This window comes from Cloeon dipterum, chromosome 4 (genome assembly GCF_949628265.1).
Source record: "Cloeon dipterum chromosome 4, ieCloDipt1.1, whole genome shotgun sequence".
Lineage (NCBI taxonomy): Eukaryota > Metazoa > Arthropoda > Insecta > Ephemeroptera > Baetidae > Cloeon > Cloeon dipterum.
Window position 1 is genome coordinate 35270678 of NC_088789.1, and position 20249 is coordinate 35290926.

Below are 20249 nucleotides of genomic sequence, written 5' to 3' on the forward strand. Positions count from 1 at the left end.
TAAACCGACAATTAACTAAGATCAAACGATCACCAGCACACGCTTTTATCACTGCTCTCTTAGAAAAATGGCTGCACAAACACTTTGCGCGCGGTTCTCTGTTCTTCCCGGCTGATATTAAAACATTAAAATCTAGAAAAAATCTTTGAGTGATCACAATTAATTTTGTCGATGCGGCCGCAGAGCTGATTCAAGAGCATTCAACAATTATTAAAGGGATTCGATTTAAATCTTTATTAAAATATTAAATCGGTGATTTGGTTTGGCCGCTGTTTATTTTTAATTATAACGAGAAGCTGTTTTGAAAAGGCCAGGAATTAATAAGTCACAAAAAGGAACAGACGGCAACGGTGAAAAATGTTCAAATCAAGCATGTGCTGAAATTTACAAAAAGGTCGTTTGCAAAAATGAGGGGTCACACGATTCGCTGTATGTTTTTTATTTTTATTTTTAAGAGGTGCCGAGAGAGGGAATCAAACTGCTCGGCGGCCTCCGCAAAATAACGCGCAGCCTATTTGCCACTAGAAAAGCAAACGCGAGGCAGGCAGCGATAAAAAGTCTCTCACTCTTCCCTGGCGTGAGAGCGAGAGCAGAGGAAAGAAGGAAGGCGCACTCGAGCCGAGAGCGACAGCCAAATCAGCCAAACGAGAAGCAAGGGCGCATGCTGAGCTTCCCCTTTCTCTCACTCTGCACTTTGGGTAAGTTTTCCATTTTCCAGCACTCATCGAAAGCCGGATCTGAATTATTTTTAATTACGAACGTAGCCAGGATATATAAATGCCAAAAAGATTTCTTTTTCAAAAGTTTTCCTGCGATTATTGGAAACAAATTATTTTTTCCGAAGGCGTGTGATTTTTTAAAAGCGTTTTATTCAAAAGGAATTTAATTTCAAAAGTTGTTGCGGCCAATTGATTATCGCCGATGAGAGCGTTTTAACGAGAGGTGAAAAGTCTCCTCCCTCGGTCTAATATTCATCAAAATCGTCTACATTTTATAATTCCCATCTGGAAATAATGTAAATTATTAAATCATTATCATCGGAATTTTTTTACATTTTCATAGCAAGAAAAGTCTAAGCTTGGCATAAAAACGCTGGGATGATAAGAAGAGCGGCGGGAAGGATGTGGCGTGAGCTGTGGCCTTGGAATAATTTCGTCGGCCATATTGGCGTCACCGCAGCAAAGTCCAACACTTGCGCATGTTATCGCGTTTAAAAAAAGGGGCGTAGCAAATAAATTAATTTTATTCGCGGCTCAACTTGAGGAGCAAAAAAGAAACTGTTTCTTGTTTTCAACCATTTCGAGAGGGGAGGCAGATTTATAATCAAATTATTTTTATATCTGAGAAAAGCATTTTAATATTCAAAAGGAATTTTCTTTAAATAGCGGCCAACAATTTATCTATCCGAGTCACAAAAGTGCTCGGCTGACTGAGAGAACGAGCTGCATGTATGCTGGCCTTGGAGATTATTTTCGGCTCGTGCTGACTTGATCACCGCGGGAAAGTCAAACATTTGCATGTTATCGCGTCGCGTTTAAAAAAGAGCAAATAAATTCCATTTGGTTCGCGGCTCAACGTAAGCATAAAAAAGGTGACCTGCACAGATGAAAAAAGACGGGTTTTTGTTTTCGCCCACGTAGATAAGAATTTTGTTTTAACCTCTGCTCAAAACTTGCAGTCGGATGTGAGCCGACCACGCAGTAACACACTCTGCTGAGCGGATGTGGCCTCGCGGGTGGCCGCAGAGCGGAGCTGGCGCTCAATCGTGCGGCCATCTTTTCGCCTGCCCGCCAGGGTTCGCCAAATTTGCAATGCACCACTGAGTTTTTGCGCAAAAACTCAGCTGGAAAAACCCACCAGCTCTGGATTTTTCCGCATTTTTCGGGATTTAACCCGAAAATAGTCAGAAATTTTGGAAAATTACGTTGAGAGTAAAAATTTTCCGTCTTTTGGTGAAACTGATTTTTTAAAATTCTTAATTTTGGTTATGAGAATTTAGGATCTCCCATAAGAATGCATGTGTTTCGGAAAAATGCTAAAAATTTCAGAAAACCCCGCAAAAAAATCTTTATTTTTCAATGCAGTCGGTTTTTTCGGAAAATGCGGGTTTTTGCGAACCCTGGGCCGCACCAATCAAGGTCTCTTTGATTAAAACGCCAGATGGAAAGGCGCGAAAACCATCCCGTTGAGCTATTTGAGCATTTAGAGTCGCCAAAAGTAAAGCACCTTTTGATATCTCCAAATCCCTAGCATTGGGCAGCCCGAATATCTCCCGTTACTTTGCCACTCCCGAAAATACCTTTTAACAAATGCGAGCCACGGGCTGGTCATTGGAATTCTAGAGATCAAATGAATGCTTGCAGCCTGTAAATTTGCTTTTTTAAACGCGACGCTGTGTTAGACTTTTGTGCAGTGATGTCACGGGCGGACTATAATTTCCAAGGCCAACACGTGCAGCTCGTTCTCTCACAATCTGCCGAGCACTTCTGTGAGTCGTAAATGCCCGGATAGATAAATTATTGGCCGCTATAAAATGTTAAGAAAATTCTTTCGGAATTATAAAATTTTTGCCACACAAATATTGAGAACGCTTTATTATTTTTTTGCTTTAGGTCATCACGTTGTCATGCAGAACGATCAAATCTTTGTATCGCGCCGCATTGATTAATATAAAAATGATATCTTCCGTCGTGCTTTGCCATCCAAGTGGGATGCGTTTCTTTCTAATTGGTTGAAATTTCAACACCGTGCAAAAAATTGAATTTGCGCATTTTTTTGTTGGTAAAAGATTAAATTTAAAAAAAATGTGCGTAGAGGAGCTGACGGCAAAGTAATCAGTAAAGAATGGTAATTAAATGATATGTTTTTTGAACCTTAAAAATTCTACTCCAGATTTTACGTAAATTTGAAATCAACATAACTAGCAGAAGGAAATTTTCCATCTCAGATTTAAAATAATTTGATTGTAACTTTACTGCCCCTCTCGAAACGGTTCAAAACAAAAATTAGTCCATATTTTGCTTCTCAATAAGTTGCTCGGGAGCCTATTTACAGCGCGTCTCTTTTAAACGCGACGTGATAATATCATCCAAATGTTAGACTTTCCTGCAGTGATGTCACGACGGATGTAATAATTTCCAAGGCCAGCGAGCGCCGCTCGTTCTCTCAGCAGATAAATTTTGCAAGTCGGACTTTTCTCGATATCAAAAGTCTAATCTGTTTGATGCAACGGAAAAGGATGCGCCTACAGAGGTTCACTCGTGATTTGATGAATGCTTTTTTTGTGTCCGGATTAAAAAAAAATAGAATTTGTTGTCTAAAAATTCGTGTGGCAAATAATCATTCTTAACCCGTACATTAATTATTTATTCGAGTTTTTGTGGTTTAACTAATGAATTTAATTAATTGTGTCAATTAAATCACATTAATAATTCTGTCTAGAAGTCCTCCTTGGCGTTCAAAATCCTGTTTCCGATTGAATCGCGCTAAAATAGTTTCACTAGAATTTTATTGAAAGGGAGCAATTTTCTCAGCCGTATTGACACAGATATTAAAATGTGTCGTTGAGAAGCCTAAATCTGATTAAAATTTATTATCAACTTACGAAGCAAACTATAGCCAAAATGTTTTCTTCGTTGTTTAAATTTTTCACGTGGAAAATAATATGAATTAAATACTAAAAAAGGTAACAATGCTGGCTTAACCGTCGCGATGCGCCCGCGTTCGAAATTTTATTGCGCGGCGCTGCAGTCTTTTTTAGCTCAGGGTTTTACGACCCTGGAGGTGCGGGTGCTAATCGACTTTCACCCCTGACAATGAGATGGTTCTCGCGCGCGCAACAAAGTCAGTTTCACCACGCCCACACTTTTTGTATTGTAGCAGCATTTGGGAGAGGCGCGTGTTGTTTTGCTCGCGGACCGGCGGCGGGTTTCGGCCGTACAAAAAAGCACGCTGCCTTTTTTGCTCTCTCTCAAGCCAATCGCTGTTGCTTTTGTGTTGCGGGTGCCAGGCTGGAGCGTCTAGTACGCCCTCTGACCTTGACGCGGGGCGTGCACACTCGCTCAGGTGAGCGTTTGGCCGGTTTTGCACGTTCTGTTCGACACCCAAATCGAAAATTACGCTTAGCCGCTTTTTTCAAATGGGCTCCGCGAGCAAACCGCTCTCCTTTTTTCCCAAGAAAAAAATCGCCAAAACGCGAAATCCGGCGCAAAACCCGAGCAATCGACGCGGATTGATTCTCAATGAAATCTCAAGAAGTCGAAATCACCGTCTGGCCCATAGGTGAATTTAATAAAATATTCAACCAAAAATCGAACTTTTTACGCAGATTTTGGGGGCGGGCGGGTGTGGCGAAGGTGTTCTAAATGCGCAGAATTGTGCGGCGAGTTTAATTAACTTTGTTTTTTCACTTCAAGACCCATAGGAGGCAAATTATTAATTTTTTTAAGTGAAAATATGTGGTTTGTGACGTTTACAGCTTTTATTTTCGGGGCCCAGTTGGGGCCCGGTAGGCCGTATGGCAATGATTCCGGCACCAGTTGATGCCCGTTGGTGGAGCGCGTCCGCGCGTGCGCGGATTTCCGCAATTATCTATCCGGCCAATAACGACTCACAAATGTGCTCGGCAGATTGTGAGAGAACGAGCAGCACGTGTTGGCCTTGGAAATTATTATTCGCCCGTGATATCACTGCAGAGAAGTCTAACATTTGCATGTTGTCGCGTTTAAAAAAGAGGCCGTGCAAATTTATAGGCTCTACAATTGATTCGCGGCTTAATTTGTGGAGCAAAAAATAGGGACTGATTCCGCTTCTCAATGTCAGTCACTTCGAGAGGAGTAGTGTACAGTTCCAATGTAAGTAAATATGCGACGCCTTAAATATTTATCACAAATTTTATATTTGATTTGAGATACTAATTTTGACATAAAATTTAACCAAGTTCAAAATCTAGAACATAATTTTTGAGATTTAAAAACTTTTCACTCGCCTATTTTTCCATCCGTCAGCTCCATCTCTTATTAAGTAAGACTTTCTTATAAATTTTTAACTAAAATTGAAAACATAAGCATAATTTATTTCTTGGCGATCAAATTTAATTTTAAATTGGAAACAGACTAACAGACGCATATCCAACGCGGCAAAGCTTATCATCTTTTTCCACAATAACCATTTCTAACCTTTCTCTCTGTAACACCACGAAAAATGTTATGCCTGGCTGTTTCCTGTAACTTACGGTCCACGCAGAGCCGGGAGGGTCGTCCGACGTGCCGAGCAGACCTGCGCCTCCGCCGCCGCCGCGCCGATCTATCTCAATTAAACACTCTATCTGCTGCTGCGCCAAGCCATTCTCAAAAGCCTCTCCTCAATATTACTAATTCTGCCTCGCTTATTATTATATTATTATAATTATTTGCTCTCTTTAATTATGCGTCTAACAATAAACTCACTCTCCTTAAACTGTGATCCACTGAACTATATTATTCAACTAGGCTGATTAATAACGCCAACAATCGGTCATAATTATTAGCAACTCGGCTGCTCATGCGCGGCAGCGAGTTGGAATAATTATGAGACTTTAGAAATATTAATTGCGCCACTTCTTGTGAGCAGTCCGAAATCCTTAGAATAAAATATCTGCGTCTTGCTGGCCTGGCAAGAGCGCGCGACTAAATATTCTCAGCAACTTTTAAACTCAAATAAATAGTCCAGTTTCTCCAAAAATTAGCAAACTGATTGACAAATTAATCTCCTCTTTATTAATTACGTTACTATCTTTGAATTCTCTGTATTTATCAAATGGAAAAGTAGACATTATACACCATCATTTAACTGCTGACTAACAATAATTTATGATGTGGTTTTATTGGAACGTAAAAGTGACTCTAACAATTATAAAAAGGCTTTCAATCGCGATATTGGCCATATTTACCGTTACGTTAACTATTAAAACGCAGACGAGGTGTTGCGTCACAAAGTTACGCCCACAAAACACCGTATATTATGGCGGCCATAAGACCTGTTTTAAAGCGACCGGCGCAACACCAACGGTTGGGTCGGGAAGCTCTTAGCGGGAACGAGTTCGGCCCATAAGAGTGGTATAGCCCCCTGGTCCATTCCTTCGTTCTAGCCACGTAATTACCAGAGGTTTTTTCAACAGCACTTCCCGTGGGATGTGAGCTCACCACCAAATAACAGCGCTGAGCGAATAAAAGTGGCCCAATCATGGCAACCCCCCCCCCCCCCCCCGCGATGATATCTTTTATTGAAACTCAGACATTTCTCACTAGAGCCACTGGAAAGGCGGCCAATTAAATATTGAATGAAGTCTGACGCTTCTTTTATCGACACGAAAATGGATTTATTTTTCCCAAAATTCAACCGCTTGTCCGATTGTTTCGTTGGATGCTTCTCAGTCTGGGCTTCAACCTGCCCTGACCTGGCCGCCGCTTCCGAGCCGATTTTTTATGCTGTATTTCAGTAATGCGCGAAAGCGGATTTCACACGAGAAGAGCCATGGTTGGCGCATGGCTATCGCGCTTGCCACTGCGAAATTAACAGGAAAGAGACTGATCGTGCGGTACAACCGAACTTAAACCAACCTGCAGCGGCGAATAAAGTTATTCCCCCAGTTCAATTTATTTAGTCGCCACCTCCTTGCACCCTGTGGCGATGAAGAGGTGGATAATCATTATGTACAGGGTGCAAGGAGATGGTGACTAAATAAATTGAACTGGGGGAATAACATTATTCGCCGCTGCACTCCACCGCTGAACCACCGCGCTGCTGGCTCGCTTTTTTGCTCTTTTTATCCGTGTCCTCGGAGCGGGAAGGGCGCGCACTGCACTGGCACGAATGCTGAAACCCGGGGTGCGAATAACACCTCGAACGGTTTGAATGGGCGCACCAGGCCGCACGGGGACCCAGCCCACTGAAGGGCCACTTGCCTCCGCACCGAGGACTTTTTTTTTTGAAACGCTAGACATTCGTCCCGTCAAGCCAAATCACTAGGATTGGGAAACTTAGACTGTTTTTTTTTTGTACAAAATAGTCGACTATTTTTAGACGCTTTTTGCCCTCAATAAGACTGTTTTTTAGACTGTTTTTGGTGATTTAGACGGTTTTAGACTATTTTGAGAAGGTTAATTTCTGGTGCCAATTTCATGCATTTTCAATATTTTTTCAGTTTTTCTTTCTATTATTGAAATTATTGGCCAAATAATTCACTTAAATATTACCAAAGTTCCTTGGAAAAAACAGGAAAATGTACTTATACAATGAATTATTATTATTTTTCTGTCACCCAAATGACACCACCAACGACATATCTAATAGAGCACTGCACGGGTGTAAGAATGCGGGTTTAAACCCGCGGTTAACTGCACCGTGTGGCGGGTTGGTTTAATATTTTGTCATTTCTGGTGGGTGCGGTGCGGTTGCGGGTTCATACACTAAAAACCATGAAATATTTTGTGAAGCCGCCAACAGATGGCGCCACCGTATACTTTCAATTTTAAGGCACTTGCAGACTTAATCCTACCACTGTGCATTCTCCACTTAACATTTTTTCTTTTAACGTGCTGAAAACCAATATCGGTTAAGCTAATCTGTGTAGAATCTTGGAAAACTATTTTTTAAATTTAAAATATTTTCCGACGTTTCTACAGCGAATGGCTGGACCGATTTTGGTTTTCAGCACGTTAAAAGAAAAAATGTTAAGTGAAGAATGCATAGTAGCAGGATTGAGTCTGAGATCGCAGCGGAAGTGCCTTAAAATTAAATATATTACGAAAGTATACGGTGGCGACATCTGGTGGCGGCTTCGAACACTAAGGGCTTAATGCAACTGGTGTGAATAGCAAAATTTATAATATGAAGATTCGGGGTTTTGGTAATGCGGTTGCGGGTTTTTGGAACACACGTCACCGCGGGTGCAGGTTAAAATTTAGAATTCCGTGGCTAGGTGTGGGCGAAAAAAATCCACCCATGCAGAGATGGCTCTGGGATCCTAGATAATCGCGGCATATCAACGTTGCATTCTGTTATATTGTATAGTGTGAGAATTTCCCCAGCAAACGGCCTATTTTGGGGGCTTTTAGACGGTTTTAGACTGTTTCAGGCGGGCTTAGACGATTTTTGGCAATTTAGACGGTTTTAGACGATTTTAAGTGGGTGTCAATCGTCATCATTTTTCATGATTCGTGAAGATTTCATGTTTTTGGAAAGACATTGAGCACAGAAAAAATAGTCGATCCTCTAAGTTTCCCAAACCTACAAATCACGCATGCTGGAAAGGTGCAAAGCAGCAAGTAGCGAGTCGGCCTAGAGTTAAGCAGCCGGTAGGGAGGGTTTCCAGGTGGTCGCCCATCCATCTACTGACTGCTTAACTTCGGGGACCTAAACGAGAACCGGTCTGTCCAACATGATACACCCTAGACTTTGTGGAGGTGGCCACTTTGGCGTGCAAAAGACTTGTCATCGCATGGCAGCAGATTTCCGTGTCAAAAACCACTACTGGAGAGAATTAAGATGTAAAAATTAAAATATTGATTGTTCCGATGATTAATTGATGAAGAATGTTCTTCATGAAAATATAATGTAATTTTTGCAATAGTATAATATTAATATTGAGTAATAGGATTAATGACCTCATTCTTTTTTCTGGTTATTCAATTTGGAAAATTTTGTACAGAGGGTGATAACTGTTAATTAAGTCTAACAATTTGGAATAGCTTGTTACATAGACCGTAAATCATCTTTGATTACAGTTTTCGTATTGAAATGCAAACAAAAGGACTTGTGAAAACGGAGTTGAAGTCATCCCAGTAAAATGCAAGCAGAAAGAAATTACTTCGCATTCTGTTTAGACAAGAACACCAGAATAAATTACTTCATTGTACCATCAAAATATTTGAATCCAAGACCAAAAGCAAGACATTTGAATCCAGGAGTTGTCTCGGACACTCTTGGAAAACATTTCTGGGGAGCTGTGTTCCAATCAGCATGGCACGAGTCTTTCGAGGTAGACCCTGACGATGGATCCTTCCTGGACAAAAAACCCAAGACTGACGAAGATTTCGAGCACTTGCTCATCGAGGCAGAGCATAAAGAATGTGTCGTTCTAGCAACTGCTTCCTCCGTTCAAGAACTTCAAAAGCACATTAAAGCCAGCAACATCAAACTTCCAAGAAAATACCGACGTTTGGATTTTACTGTAGCTTCAGGAAGTCAAGAAAACGACGAGCCGCAGAAGGTACGTCGAGATTTTTTCCTATGAAAACAATACTACTATAGGTTGTGGCTAGAGCGCATGACGTCTAGAATCCAAAACATCCAAAAATGATAAAAAAACAGATTTTCTATGACAATTTTTCAGGATAACGACCAATTCAGGAGTAAAACGAGTAATATAGATAACACAATGGCCTTAGAAAGCTCGAAGGAGTCAAACTCTTCAACATCTTTTGGAGGTGTGCAAATATTTTATGTCTTTTTTTGTCGTCTGATTTTAGAGAGTTACTTTTCTCTTTGATCCATGATTACTACAAAGATTTCCGTCCGCCAATATTTGTACTCGAGTTGCGCAAATTCAACATCATTTCATCTATTCCAGGCGATACAAACAAACGACCTGTAGGGGTAGCGAAACTAGGATTTTTTGAAATAGATGGACGTGAAACCATACAAAACGCAGACAAGTAATTTTCCCCGAAATTACATCTAATTAGAAACTATAATTTCGCCTTTTCTAGTATTTGTGTCCTGGTTATTGACTACCTATGCAGAGATCGTGATAAATGTATCAAAAATGGAGACGCCTGTGACGTAGAGGACCTTAGAACTATCTTCGAGAAAAACCGAAATTGCAATTTCCGTGATTGTTCAAAGAACAAAAATGATTTGCTCGAACTCCTCGGCGATCAACAAAAGCTTATGGATTTTTTCAACTTAAAAGGTATCACATTCAAATTAAAATTCATCTTAACTTACGATCACATTATAATTTCAGGTGACGTGCCCTCTGTTTTCGTGCTTTTTATTCTCTCCCATGGGGGTAAAGACGGAAAGATAGAGACCGATGACAAAGAACTTTTCACAACAGATGAAGTACTGGACAAATTACAGGGGCTAGAGAGATTCCAAAATTGTCTTAAAATAGTGAATTTTGCGGTGAGTTTTACAAACACAATTATAAACCTTACCTGGAAAATTTTTAAAATGACCAGTAATATCAAAATATTTTTTATGTTTCAGCCTTGTCGGGGTCCGTTGGAGGATTCAAAGTACGACACTAATAAATCAAACACCAACTATGATAACAGGAATTCGTGCAGAATCACAACTCGCCCAGGAATGCACAACTTTGTCGTGTTCTATTCGACAGTAGAAAGTAATTTTTAACGGCAACAATTGCTCCTTTCGTATTACTAATTCTTTTAAAACTTAATCAGCGACAATGGCACGCGGGGATACAGCTAAGAGTACATGGTTTGTTCGAGATATCTGCACGTGTTTGAACGACTTGAAAAATGATGAGCCCTTGTTGAAATTCTTCACCATTGTTCAAAATCGAAGGCATGAAACGCTTCGCGTTTACTGGACCAATGAAAATAATAGATATCTTGGGCAGACACCAGAACTCAAAATGTTTACGCAGGAGAGAAAATTCATAATCTCAAAGTGAGTAGCATATATTGAACAGATTTCTATAAAATCAATCCTAATTGTCTAATCATAAATCTAAAGAAGTTAGCAAACAGCATAACACTTCATACAACCGATTTTTTTCAGGCCAAACATCACAGAAAAACTTAGTGGCAGTAATGATGATATTGCTGACATGATCAAAGATGATCCATATTTCTCCTGGGAATCGGATGATAAAAAAGACATCAGGGGTCGCAGCGGTTTCATTTTATCCGCAGTCAAAAGCGATCAAGTGCGAAAAATGGAAACAGTTCTTCAGAGCCTAGACTTCGAAGTTGCATACATGAATCTTACAGAACTTATAGGTTACGACGATGATTCTGATAAAAAAAAGAAGGAAGGTAAGTATGAAATGAATGAAAGAATTTAAATTTATGATTTAATTATGGTTTTGCAGTGTTTAAGTTGGAACCAGACGTGGGCTGCATTTTGGCATGCATATTTGGCCCTGTGTGTGAAAAAGTAAAGAAGGATGAAAGTAAAAAAGAAGAAGAAGATGTAATAAACGAAGTTTGCGTGCGCGTGGAAAAGGATCGAGAGATTCCGATCACCGATATCCTACACAGATTGGTTGGCCCTAATAACAATACATTAATAGGAAAGCCGAAAATTCTGTTCGTTGTTAACGTGGAGGCACCTGAAACGTACCATGTAAGCTCTAATCGAATCGATGCTAAAGATGAATTTGATACTCATCTTTAAATTTTTAGTTCCCTGTGGACAAAGAAGATTTGCAAGTTTCTGCTACAAACCACAGTGGCTGGCTAGTTTTGATTTTAAAATATGAAGGTAAGTTTAAAAATTACGCATTTTATTAAAAGGTGTGCGTATTTAAATACTTTTTCACAGGTGCTGCAAAGGAGTTGATTGAACTATTTGGAAAAATAGATGAGAAAAAAAGCCTTCAAGAACTTCTGGAGCCTCTGCTAATAACCCGTGAGTCGAATAGAGAAGATGCGGTTCTTCTCAATTCCACTTTGCAGTATCTCATCAAATTTCCTATTTGGCCCAGAACATTTGTTAAACCAGAATTCAAGCTAAAAAAGACAAAAATCCCCACTGATCACATGGTTAGTTTTAAAATTTCTACAAAATCTGCTAATGAGGAAAAGATTGATTTTGATACATTATTGAAAAATGCCACACAATTGATTGAGAAAAACAAAAAATCGTTTGCATTTGGGATTGAGCGCTTTGGAAAAATCGATGAGAATAGCCTGCAAGACGATAATACTCTTCTGCCAACTCGTGAGTCCAATGGAGATGATGTGAATCCCTTGGTTTCTACCTTGCAGAACTCCATGAAATTTCAAAAGTGGTCACAAGCATTTGTCAAGCCCGAAATCGAGCTCAAAAATACAAAAATTACCGAAGACGAAATCGATAGTTCAAATATTTCAACGAAATCTCCTATTGAGGAAAATATAGATTTTAATGTTTCAACGGAAAAGACCAAACGATTGACTAAGGGAAACGAAAATTCGACAGAGAGTAAGCTTCAGACAGTGGGAAATAAATTTTCAAGCGATGCTGAAACTTCGATAAAGTCACATCAAGTAAAAAACGCAGAAGATATCTCTGTACTGAAAGATTCAGTTGACGCGAGCTTTTTTTGGTTAATTAATTCTGTTGCTGGAGCAGGCAAATCGACCGTTCTCAAAGAAATAAGGTACCAACTTACCAAAAATGATGGAAGGTTTAAAATACTACTAATTCCTCTAAAAAAATATTATCAATACATATTTGACATGCCTGCATTAGAAGTAAATGAAATAGAATTTCTCGCAGAGACAACTCGCAATTCACATGACAACATCAACAACTGGATTAAAAAGGGAGAAGTCGTTGTTTGCCTCGACGGATTTGACGAAATGTGCCCAGATTTCAGAGAAAAAATCCTAAAAGTTGTATTTGCATTAAATAATGCAAGAGTCCCACTCTTTGTCGGGACCAGGCCTCACGAAGTGCACCACATTCAAGAGAGAATTAAAAACACGACGATAGTTGAGATCGAACCCCTTGATGAAGCAAAACAAATCGAGTTCCTGCAGACCGTTGCGCGAAAGGATGAACAAGATATCAATCAATTGAGGGAAAACTTCAAAGACAAAGATATTCTGGGAAACCCACTCTATCTCACCTTGTTGGCCGAGTACAACGGTGGTGGAAACTTGTACGATATCTTTGACACAATAGTGCGGCGCAAAGTAGAACTTTGTCTGAAGAGAGAACATGGAGATATAGATGTTGGGAAGGAGATGGTTGACAAATCATTGAAGATCATTCAACTGGTGGCCTTCCGTTTCGTAAGAGGAGTGAAGATCGACCAAGGCAGTGTAACAAAGGAAGAGTTAGAGAAGATCAACGCTTTTGGAGTAGTGACATATTGCAACGACACAGTAAATTTCACTCACCAAGTGTTTGCAGAATTTCTTACTGCACAAAAATTTATATACGATTTAAAGAACCCAGGACCTGAAAAGGTGCCCCTGTTTCATGATGAATTGGTGCAGTGCAGAAAGTTCGTTGACCTTTTCTTTTCTATGGAGAAGGGGAAGGACGCGACCTACGCAGAGGCTTTTGTGCAATGTGCTAAATTTACCGACCCTTTGAAATTAGTCAGCCAAATTTGCCGCGAGAATTTGAGACAAATGTTCGAGCTGCTGAACCCTGATCTCTCATTAAAAGATGAAGACGGCAGAAACGCTTTGCACTTCGCTTTGCGGCACCTTGAAATGGTCAAGATGGTGCACAAAAAGAACGACAAGCTTGCGGACCAAGAAACCAACAATGGAGAAAGCTGTCTTCACCTGGCGATTGATGACGAAGAATACGGCGAGGAAGTGGCTCTTTGGCTCTTGCAAAACACTGAAGTGGACAAAAACGCTGAAACCAAACCTAAAAACACACCACTTCTCCTTGCAGGTGCAAGAAAAAAATGGGAAGTGGTAGAAAAGCTTGTGTTCTCTAATGTTGAACTAAACAAATCTAGTCCAGATGGAAAATCGATTTTGCACTATGCTATGCTGTCAAACCAATTAGACTTAGTGAAAAGACTTATTGATAGAGGCTCCAATGTTTGTTTAAGAGATCAAAATGGAGATACACCCCTTCATATAGCTGCTAGGTTTAAAAAAAACTCAGAAATAGTGAAAATTTTGCTGGAAAAAGGCGCCAAAATAAACGAACAAAACAATCACAAATGGAGAGCACTTCATTTTGCGGCTAAATTTAACCCAACTTCAGAAATTCTCCAAATGCTGATTAAAAACGGTGCCGACGTTCATTTAAAAGACAAAGATGGATCATCAGCCCTTCACCTAGCTTCCGGGTTTAATACAAACCCTGATATAGTGAAAAATTTGCTGAAAAAAGGCGCCAAAGTTAATGAACAAGACAATGACAAATGGACCGCCCTGCATTTTGCCGCTAAATTTAACCCAACTTCAGAAATTCTCCAAATGCTGATTGAACACGGTGCCGACGTTCATTTAAAAGACAAAGATGGATCATCAGCCCTTCAACTTGCTTCCGGGTTTAATACAAACCCTGCAATAGTGAATATTTTACTGGAAAAAGGCGCCAAAATAAACGAACAAAACAATCACAAATGGAGAGCACTTCATTTTGCGGCTAAATTTAACCCAACTTCAGAAATTCTCCAAATGCTGATTAAAAACGGTGCCGACGTTCATTTAAAAGACAAAGATGGATCATCAGCCCTTCAATTTGCTTCCGGGTTTAATACAAACCCTGCAATAGTGAATATTTTACTGGAAAAAGGCGCCAAAATAAACGAACAAAACAATCACAAATGGACAGCACTTCATTTTGCGGCTAAATTTAACCCAACTTCAGAAATTCTCCAAATGCTGATTAAAAACGGTGCCGACGTTCATTTAAAAGACAAAGATGGATCATCAGCCCTTCAATTTGCTTCCGGGTTTAATACAAACCCTGCAATAGTGAATATTTTACTGGAAAAAGGCGCCAAAATAAACGAACAAAACAATCACAAATGGACAGCACTTCATTTTGCGGCTAAATTTAACCCAACTTCAGAAATTCTCCAAATGCTGATTAAAAACGGTGCCGACGTTCATTTAAAAGACAAAGATGGATCATCAGCCCTTCAATTTGCTTCCGGGTTTAATACAAACCCTGCAATAGTGAATATTTTACTGGAAAAAGGCGCCAAAATAAACGAACAAAACAATCACAAATGGACAGCACTTCATTTTGCGGCTAAATTTAACCCAACTTCAGAAATTCTCCAAATGCTGATTAAAAACGGTGCCGACGTTCATTTAAAAGACAAATATGGATCATCAGCCCTTCAACTTGCTTCCGGGTTTAATACAAACCCTGAAATAGTGAATATTTTACTGGAAAAAGGCGCCAAAATAAACGAACAAAACAATCACAAATGGACAGCACTTCATTTTGCGGCTAAATTTAACCCAACTTCAGAAATTCTCAAAATGCTTATTGAAAAAGGCGCCGACGTTCAGTTACAAACTGAACAAGAAAAAACAGCCCTTCACCTAGCTGCACGGTATAATAAAAACCCGGAAATAGTGAAAATTTTGCTGGAAAAAGATTCTGATTTAAAAGCAAAAGACAATGAAAAATGGAACGCACTGCATTTGGCCGCTAAATTTAACCCAAGTTCACAAATTGTCCAAATGCTGCTGGAAAATGGCGCCGACGTTCATTCACAAGTTGAAGATGGATCATCAGCCCTTCACCTAGCTGCTGGGTGGAATACAAATCCAGAAATAGTACAAATTTTGATTAAAAAAGGAGCCAAAGTAAACGCACGAGACAATGACAAATGGACCGCACTGCATTACGCTGCTAGATTAAACTCATCTCCAGAAGTGGTCCAAACGCTGCTCGAAAATGGTGCAAAGATAAATGTTGAAAATGATAATGGAGAGACTGCTTTATTTCTGGCGGCTAAGCATAATCCGGTGAAAGAAGTGGCTCAAAAACTGCTTGACAATAGAGCTAAAGTAAATAAAATGATAAGGAATGACAAAGAAGTCTTCACTGCATTACGAAAAATGAAAGAAAAACCTAGAAACCTTTAACAATCCATTCTTTAAATATTTTTTGTGATCAGACAGTCTATTTATTTTTGTGAAACATATTCAAATAAAAAGCGAATCAAACAAAGTGGGAAAAATATTTGAAATTTTTTAGAAAATTGCAAAATCGAGAAAATTGGTTTGAAAGCTTTTATTTTACATCAGAATCACATGAGCCCAAATTTTTTGCAACATATTGCACTATTTAAAAAACATACTATCCGTTCAACCGTAAAAATTATTAGGTCCATTTTATGTAGCATTGAAGTATCGATTGACCTATTATAAGTGTATATAAAGCGTTAAAAAATAAACAACTTGTTCAGCGACAATGTGGTAGTACTAAATAATACTTTTTAATATTAAAATAGTAAATAAATTCTTAATATGTAGGTTTGATTGAATTAAACTAATTACACTTGCAAATGTATAATAAAAATGTAAATAATGTTTCTAAAATATTTATTTTTACTATTCGAAATAAAATGTTTTATTATATTTATAAACTATGCTTTAAAATAAATCATTTTCTTAAAAGAAATACAAGATTTTTATTGTTTTGCGTAAAACTACTTAGAAATAATTGCCAAGCTTAATTGTGGTGAATAACCCAAATTAACTCTTTCGTGCGAGATGATATGCCATTTTGGCTTTTGACAAGTTCGCTTTTAAAGAGTAAAAAAAGCATCTTTTATACCTTGCCACAGGTGATCATGGTGAGTTGGCAATAGTTCCCAATCAACGCAGAATTTGACCGGAAATGATTAGAGCTTTTTGCCTTTTGGTGGAACGCTGGTTCCAAAACACCCGGGTTTTTTACATTTTGGGTTTTATTGGGGGGTAATATGGGTTTTTTGGGTTTTTCTGGGTTTTTCAAATTTGCTATTCACTGCATTTTTCAAGAAACGAAGAAATTTAATCCTCTTGGCCCGGGACTTGCCAATTTTTCAATGTGTAAAAATGCAGCACTACCTTTTCAGCTTTAAAAACAGCCAAAAAACAATTTTTTTATTTTCCAGCTTTTTTATTTTTGATACTAAAAATATTGGAGCCTTGGGTAAAATGGTGGGTTTTATTGGGTTTTTTAGTCTGGTTAAACCCGATAAAACCCGGGTGGGTTTTATCCGGGTGGGGAAAATTCGGAACCCTGAAAACGAACGATGGGAGCAGAGTTATAAGATTCTTAAGTTGATAAAAACGTGTTTTTTACATTTCAGCAATCTATTTATGGACCCTACGGGGATCCGAAGGGTCTCATTCAATGCCCCTCTACCAGTTCTACTAGGTCGAGTTTAGTATTTGGAAATTAGTCATTTTTTTATTTAATTGCAATTTATAAGTCCCTGAAAATCTACTCTCAGGGCTAGCTCAGGTCCAGGATGATTTAGATTCTAAAGAAATTTTTGTTTTTGATTGAAATTTAGCTTAGATGACTACTTTTGAGACCACCGAACCGATCATTCTATAAATCTAGGGGGAGATTAAGATTTTCAAAGTAAAAAATGTGTTTCTTTGCAATAGCTCAAATAAGAATCTGAAATTTTTGTTTTAATTTTATTTCCAAATCAAGACCAAAATGGAAAACCAAGTGTTAGAAAAGTTTTTTCAAGGGGAAAGTCGGCCGAGCGGGCAAGAGATATAAAACGGTTTGCTTAGTCTCATTTCCAGCCCAAAAGAAGTTAAATTAAAAGCGTTGTCAACGCACACCAGCCCGGCTTTGATGAGATGCAAGCTCCAGTCAGCCTCCAAAGTCCGTCTCCACCGCTGTGAAGGGGAAGAGATCGATCCCGGGACAAGTGACAGGTAAGTAAAACTCGATTTTTAGATGCAAGGGGTGGAGAGAGAGAGAGAGAGAGAGAGAGAGAGAGGCCCATCCGCCATATCTTCCCCTTAAATCCTGATCCCACTCGCAATTACCAGCCGAAAATCGCCAAAATCCAGCTGCAAATAAATTCACCGTCTTTTCTAGCTGATATTTTAATTAGAATGCAAGAATTAAGTTGAGTAACCAAGCTCAGCTGAAGAGCTCCCAAGTGATGTGTAGCAGGCCTAATGTTAAAATCAGATATCAAATTTCCACTTGCACTTTTTAAAATAGGCAAAGTTCGGCTTCAGAAACACTTCCCACACGATTATTTTTGGTCTTGCCAGTGACCATGAGATTTTCCGCGAATTTTCGGCACTTGCGCGAGTTTTGACACAAATACTATTTTAACTCCGAAAGAGACGTTAAAACGTGCTTTTTCTGAATTCCAGATTTAATTCGTCAGCAAATCTATCTATTGGGGTGTAAAAATCCTCCATTGATTAATTAAAGCAGAAAAGGCAAACACCTCTCTTTTATAGAAAAAGAGATTTGCAAGTTTCCGCAACTCGCTCAAATGCATGTAAAATTAAAAATCCATTTGAAACAGAGACCGAAAAACGAACTAAAACTGGCTAAAAATGAAAAGGATGAATTCGGCCTTGCTTAAATTTAAAAATCAAGCGATGCTTTGGTACAAAATCGATCGTGGCTGCTGGCAAGGTGATCATAAATTAATTCACGAGGGCCATTTGTAGCCATTTACACCCACCGGTCCGCGGCATTTCTGGATTTACTGCTCCGAAAGCACGTCTCCGACACCGCAAACCGGACAGTCCGACGACACAACACTCGCACCGCACCTTTTTAGTATTTTTTCGGCACTGCACTCGCGAAAAACACCTGAAAATCCGTCTGAAAACACTCGAAGGTCCTGGCACACAGAAAGCAAGACTGAAAACTGAAAAAGTATGCAGAAAAACAGCTGCATGATGATTGGCCGCTACGATCAGCCGGTGAACCGATGGACCAATCACGGGAGCCGTCTCCAAACTGGCGCGAAACGCGCGTAAGCACTGCACCCGGTGACGTCACAAGTCACAACGCAACATTGAAATGCGGCAAAACATGCATTAATTTTGCAAATATAATAAAATGGGAGGGAAACCAAATTTAAGGAAATTAAATGGATCGATTTCAGACACTTTGCTAAATTTTTGGAAGGGAATTGCAGGTTTAATTTTATCAAAACTTTGTTACTCCAAGCAGAACTGATATCTATGCATGTAAAAAATTGCCCTAATTTCGTTTCCATGCCAATGAAACGTTAATGTTACCTTTTCCAAATATTTTATTTTTGAAATTGATGCTTCTTGTAATTGATTCTTCCGTATTTGCGCGGTTTCTTAATTTCAGTAAATAATTTTGTCGGTGTGTTCGCTTGGTCAGTGCAACATTGTTATTTAAAAAATAAAATGATAAACATAAATTTTATCTATTCCGAAATTTAGATCAGTCACAATTGACTCTTGAAATGCGCAACCTGCGGTTTTTTTATAGTAAAAAATAATTTAAACTTCCGATTATTTTCCTCTTTCGATTAATTTTTTTTTTCAAAATAAAAGTGCCGTGCCCACAGCCAAGATTTGTAGCGTTTTTTTAATTTAATAGACCAGATGACATGCGTAAAAAATAAATTTGAACTCATTTTAATTAAAATTTCTTTGTCTAAAATCTCCTACCAATTTAGTTAATTTCTAAAATTGTCTGCCGCGAGAGGGAGTGTTGAAGCAGTGCAGCCGAGACCAAATTAATTATTAGAAATGGGTTGAAACTAAAGAAAAGTCGAGATTTTGGTCATTCATCACGATTAATTTTATTTTTGAGGGGTGGATTAGGGGTGAGAATGGGTGAATCACAGACATGGAAGGTGGTGTCCCTGGAGACTGGAGACAAGAGGCGGCACTCGGCCTCGCTCGGCTTTCAGCTGGCGGCGCGAGTCGCGGAGAAGCGGCGCGACGCCTGCTTCCACGCCACAACGCTGCAACACGAGACCATAATTAAAATTGAAACTAATCTAAGACGTTAAAAACATCCTACCCTAAATCAGGGTATACAAAGGTTGATTCTTTCGAAGAAATATTTTTAAAAAAGAAATAAAATTCTGAACAATTTAAAGGGTATTTAGCCTGAGATCAGGAGATGGGAACTTTTAGCGTGAAGGTAAGTGAATTCGAATCAGTTAACCTGAAGGTGGTGTCGTCAGCGTGGCTGGAGGTGCGCACCTGGCGCGAAGGATACGACTTGCAGCCGCTCGACACCGACGTCTCGGACGAAAAGGTGGAGTTGCGGTGCTGCTGCTCAACCTCCGAATCGGTGCCCAGGTTGTCCTTTTCTCTGCACCTTGCTTAACCTCCTGCTTTTGCCAATCAGGGTCAACCCTCGTCAGGTCAGCGACCTGCTCGCGCAAATAAATATTTTTTCAGGGCCAATTTTTTATTTCTTTCCAATTTGCCTTATAAATCCGGTTTTTCGATTACTTAGAGAAAGTTTAAAATTTGTTTTGCTGGATAAAAACACCCTGAGATTAAACCCAAAAGATTTCACATCTGTCACCTTAGGTTTGTTTTTAACAAAAATTTAATTCAGTA

General features: G+C 39.2%; 1 protein-coding gene across 1 annotated transcript; it reads left to right on the forward strand.

Moving 5' to 3' along the window:
• Positions 1 to 584: 584 nt before the first annotated feature.
• Positions 585 to 16593, forward strand: LOC135943955 (uncharacterized). Its single transcript, XM_065490622.1, has 12 exons — positions 585 to 698; positions 8766 to 9250; positions 9374 to 9467; positions 9611 to 9695; positions 9750 to 9952; positions 10007 to 10167; positions 10252 to 10387; positions 10449 to 10677; positions 10789 to 11045; positions 11102 to 11355; positions 11415 to 11493; positions 11554 to 16593. Exons 2-12 carry the CDS (start codon positions 8828 to 8830, stop codon positions 15795 to 15797), a joined length of 6165 nt encoding a protein of 2054 aa, XP_065346694.1. The 5' UTR covers positions 585 to 698; positions 8766 to 8827; the 3' UTR covers positions 15798 to 16593.
• The last annotated feature ends 3656 nt before the right edge of the window (positions 16594 to 20249 follow it).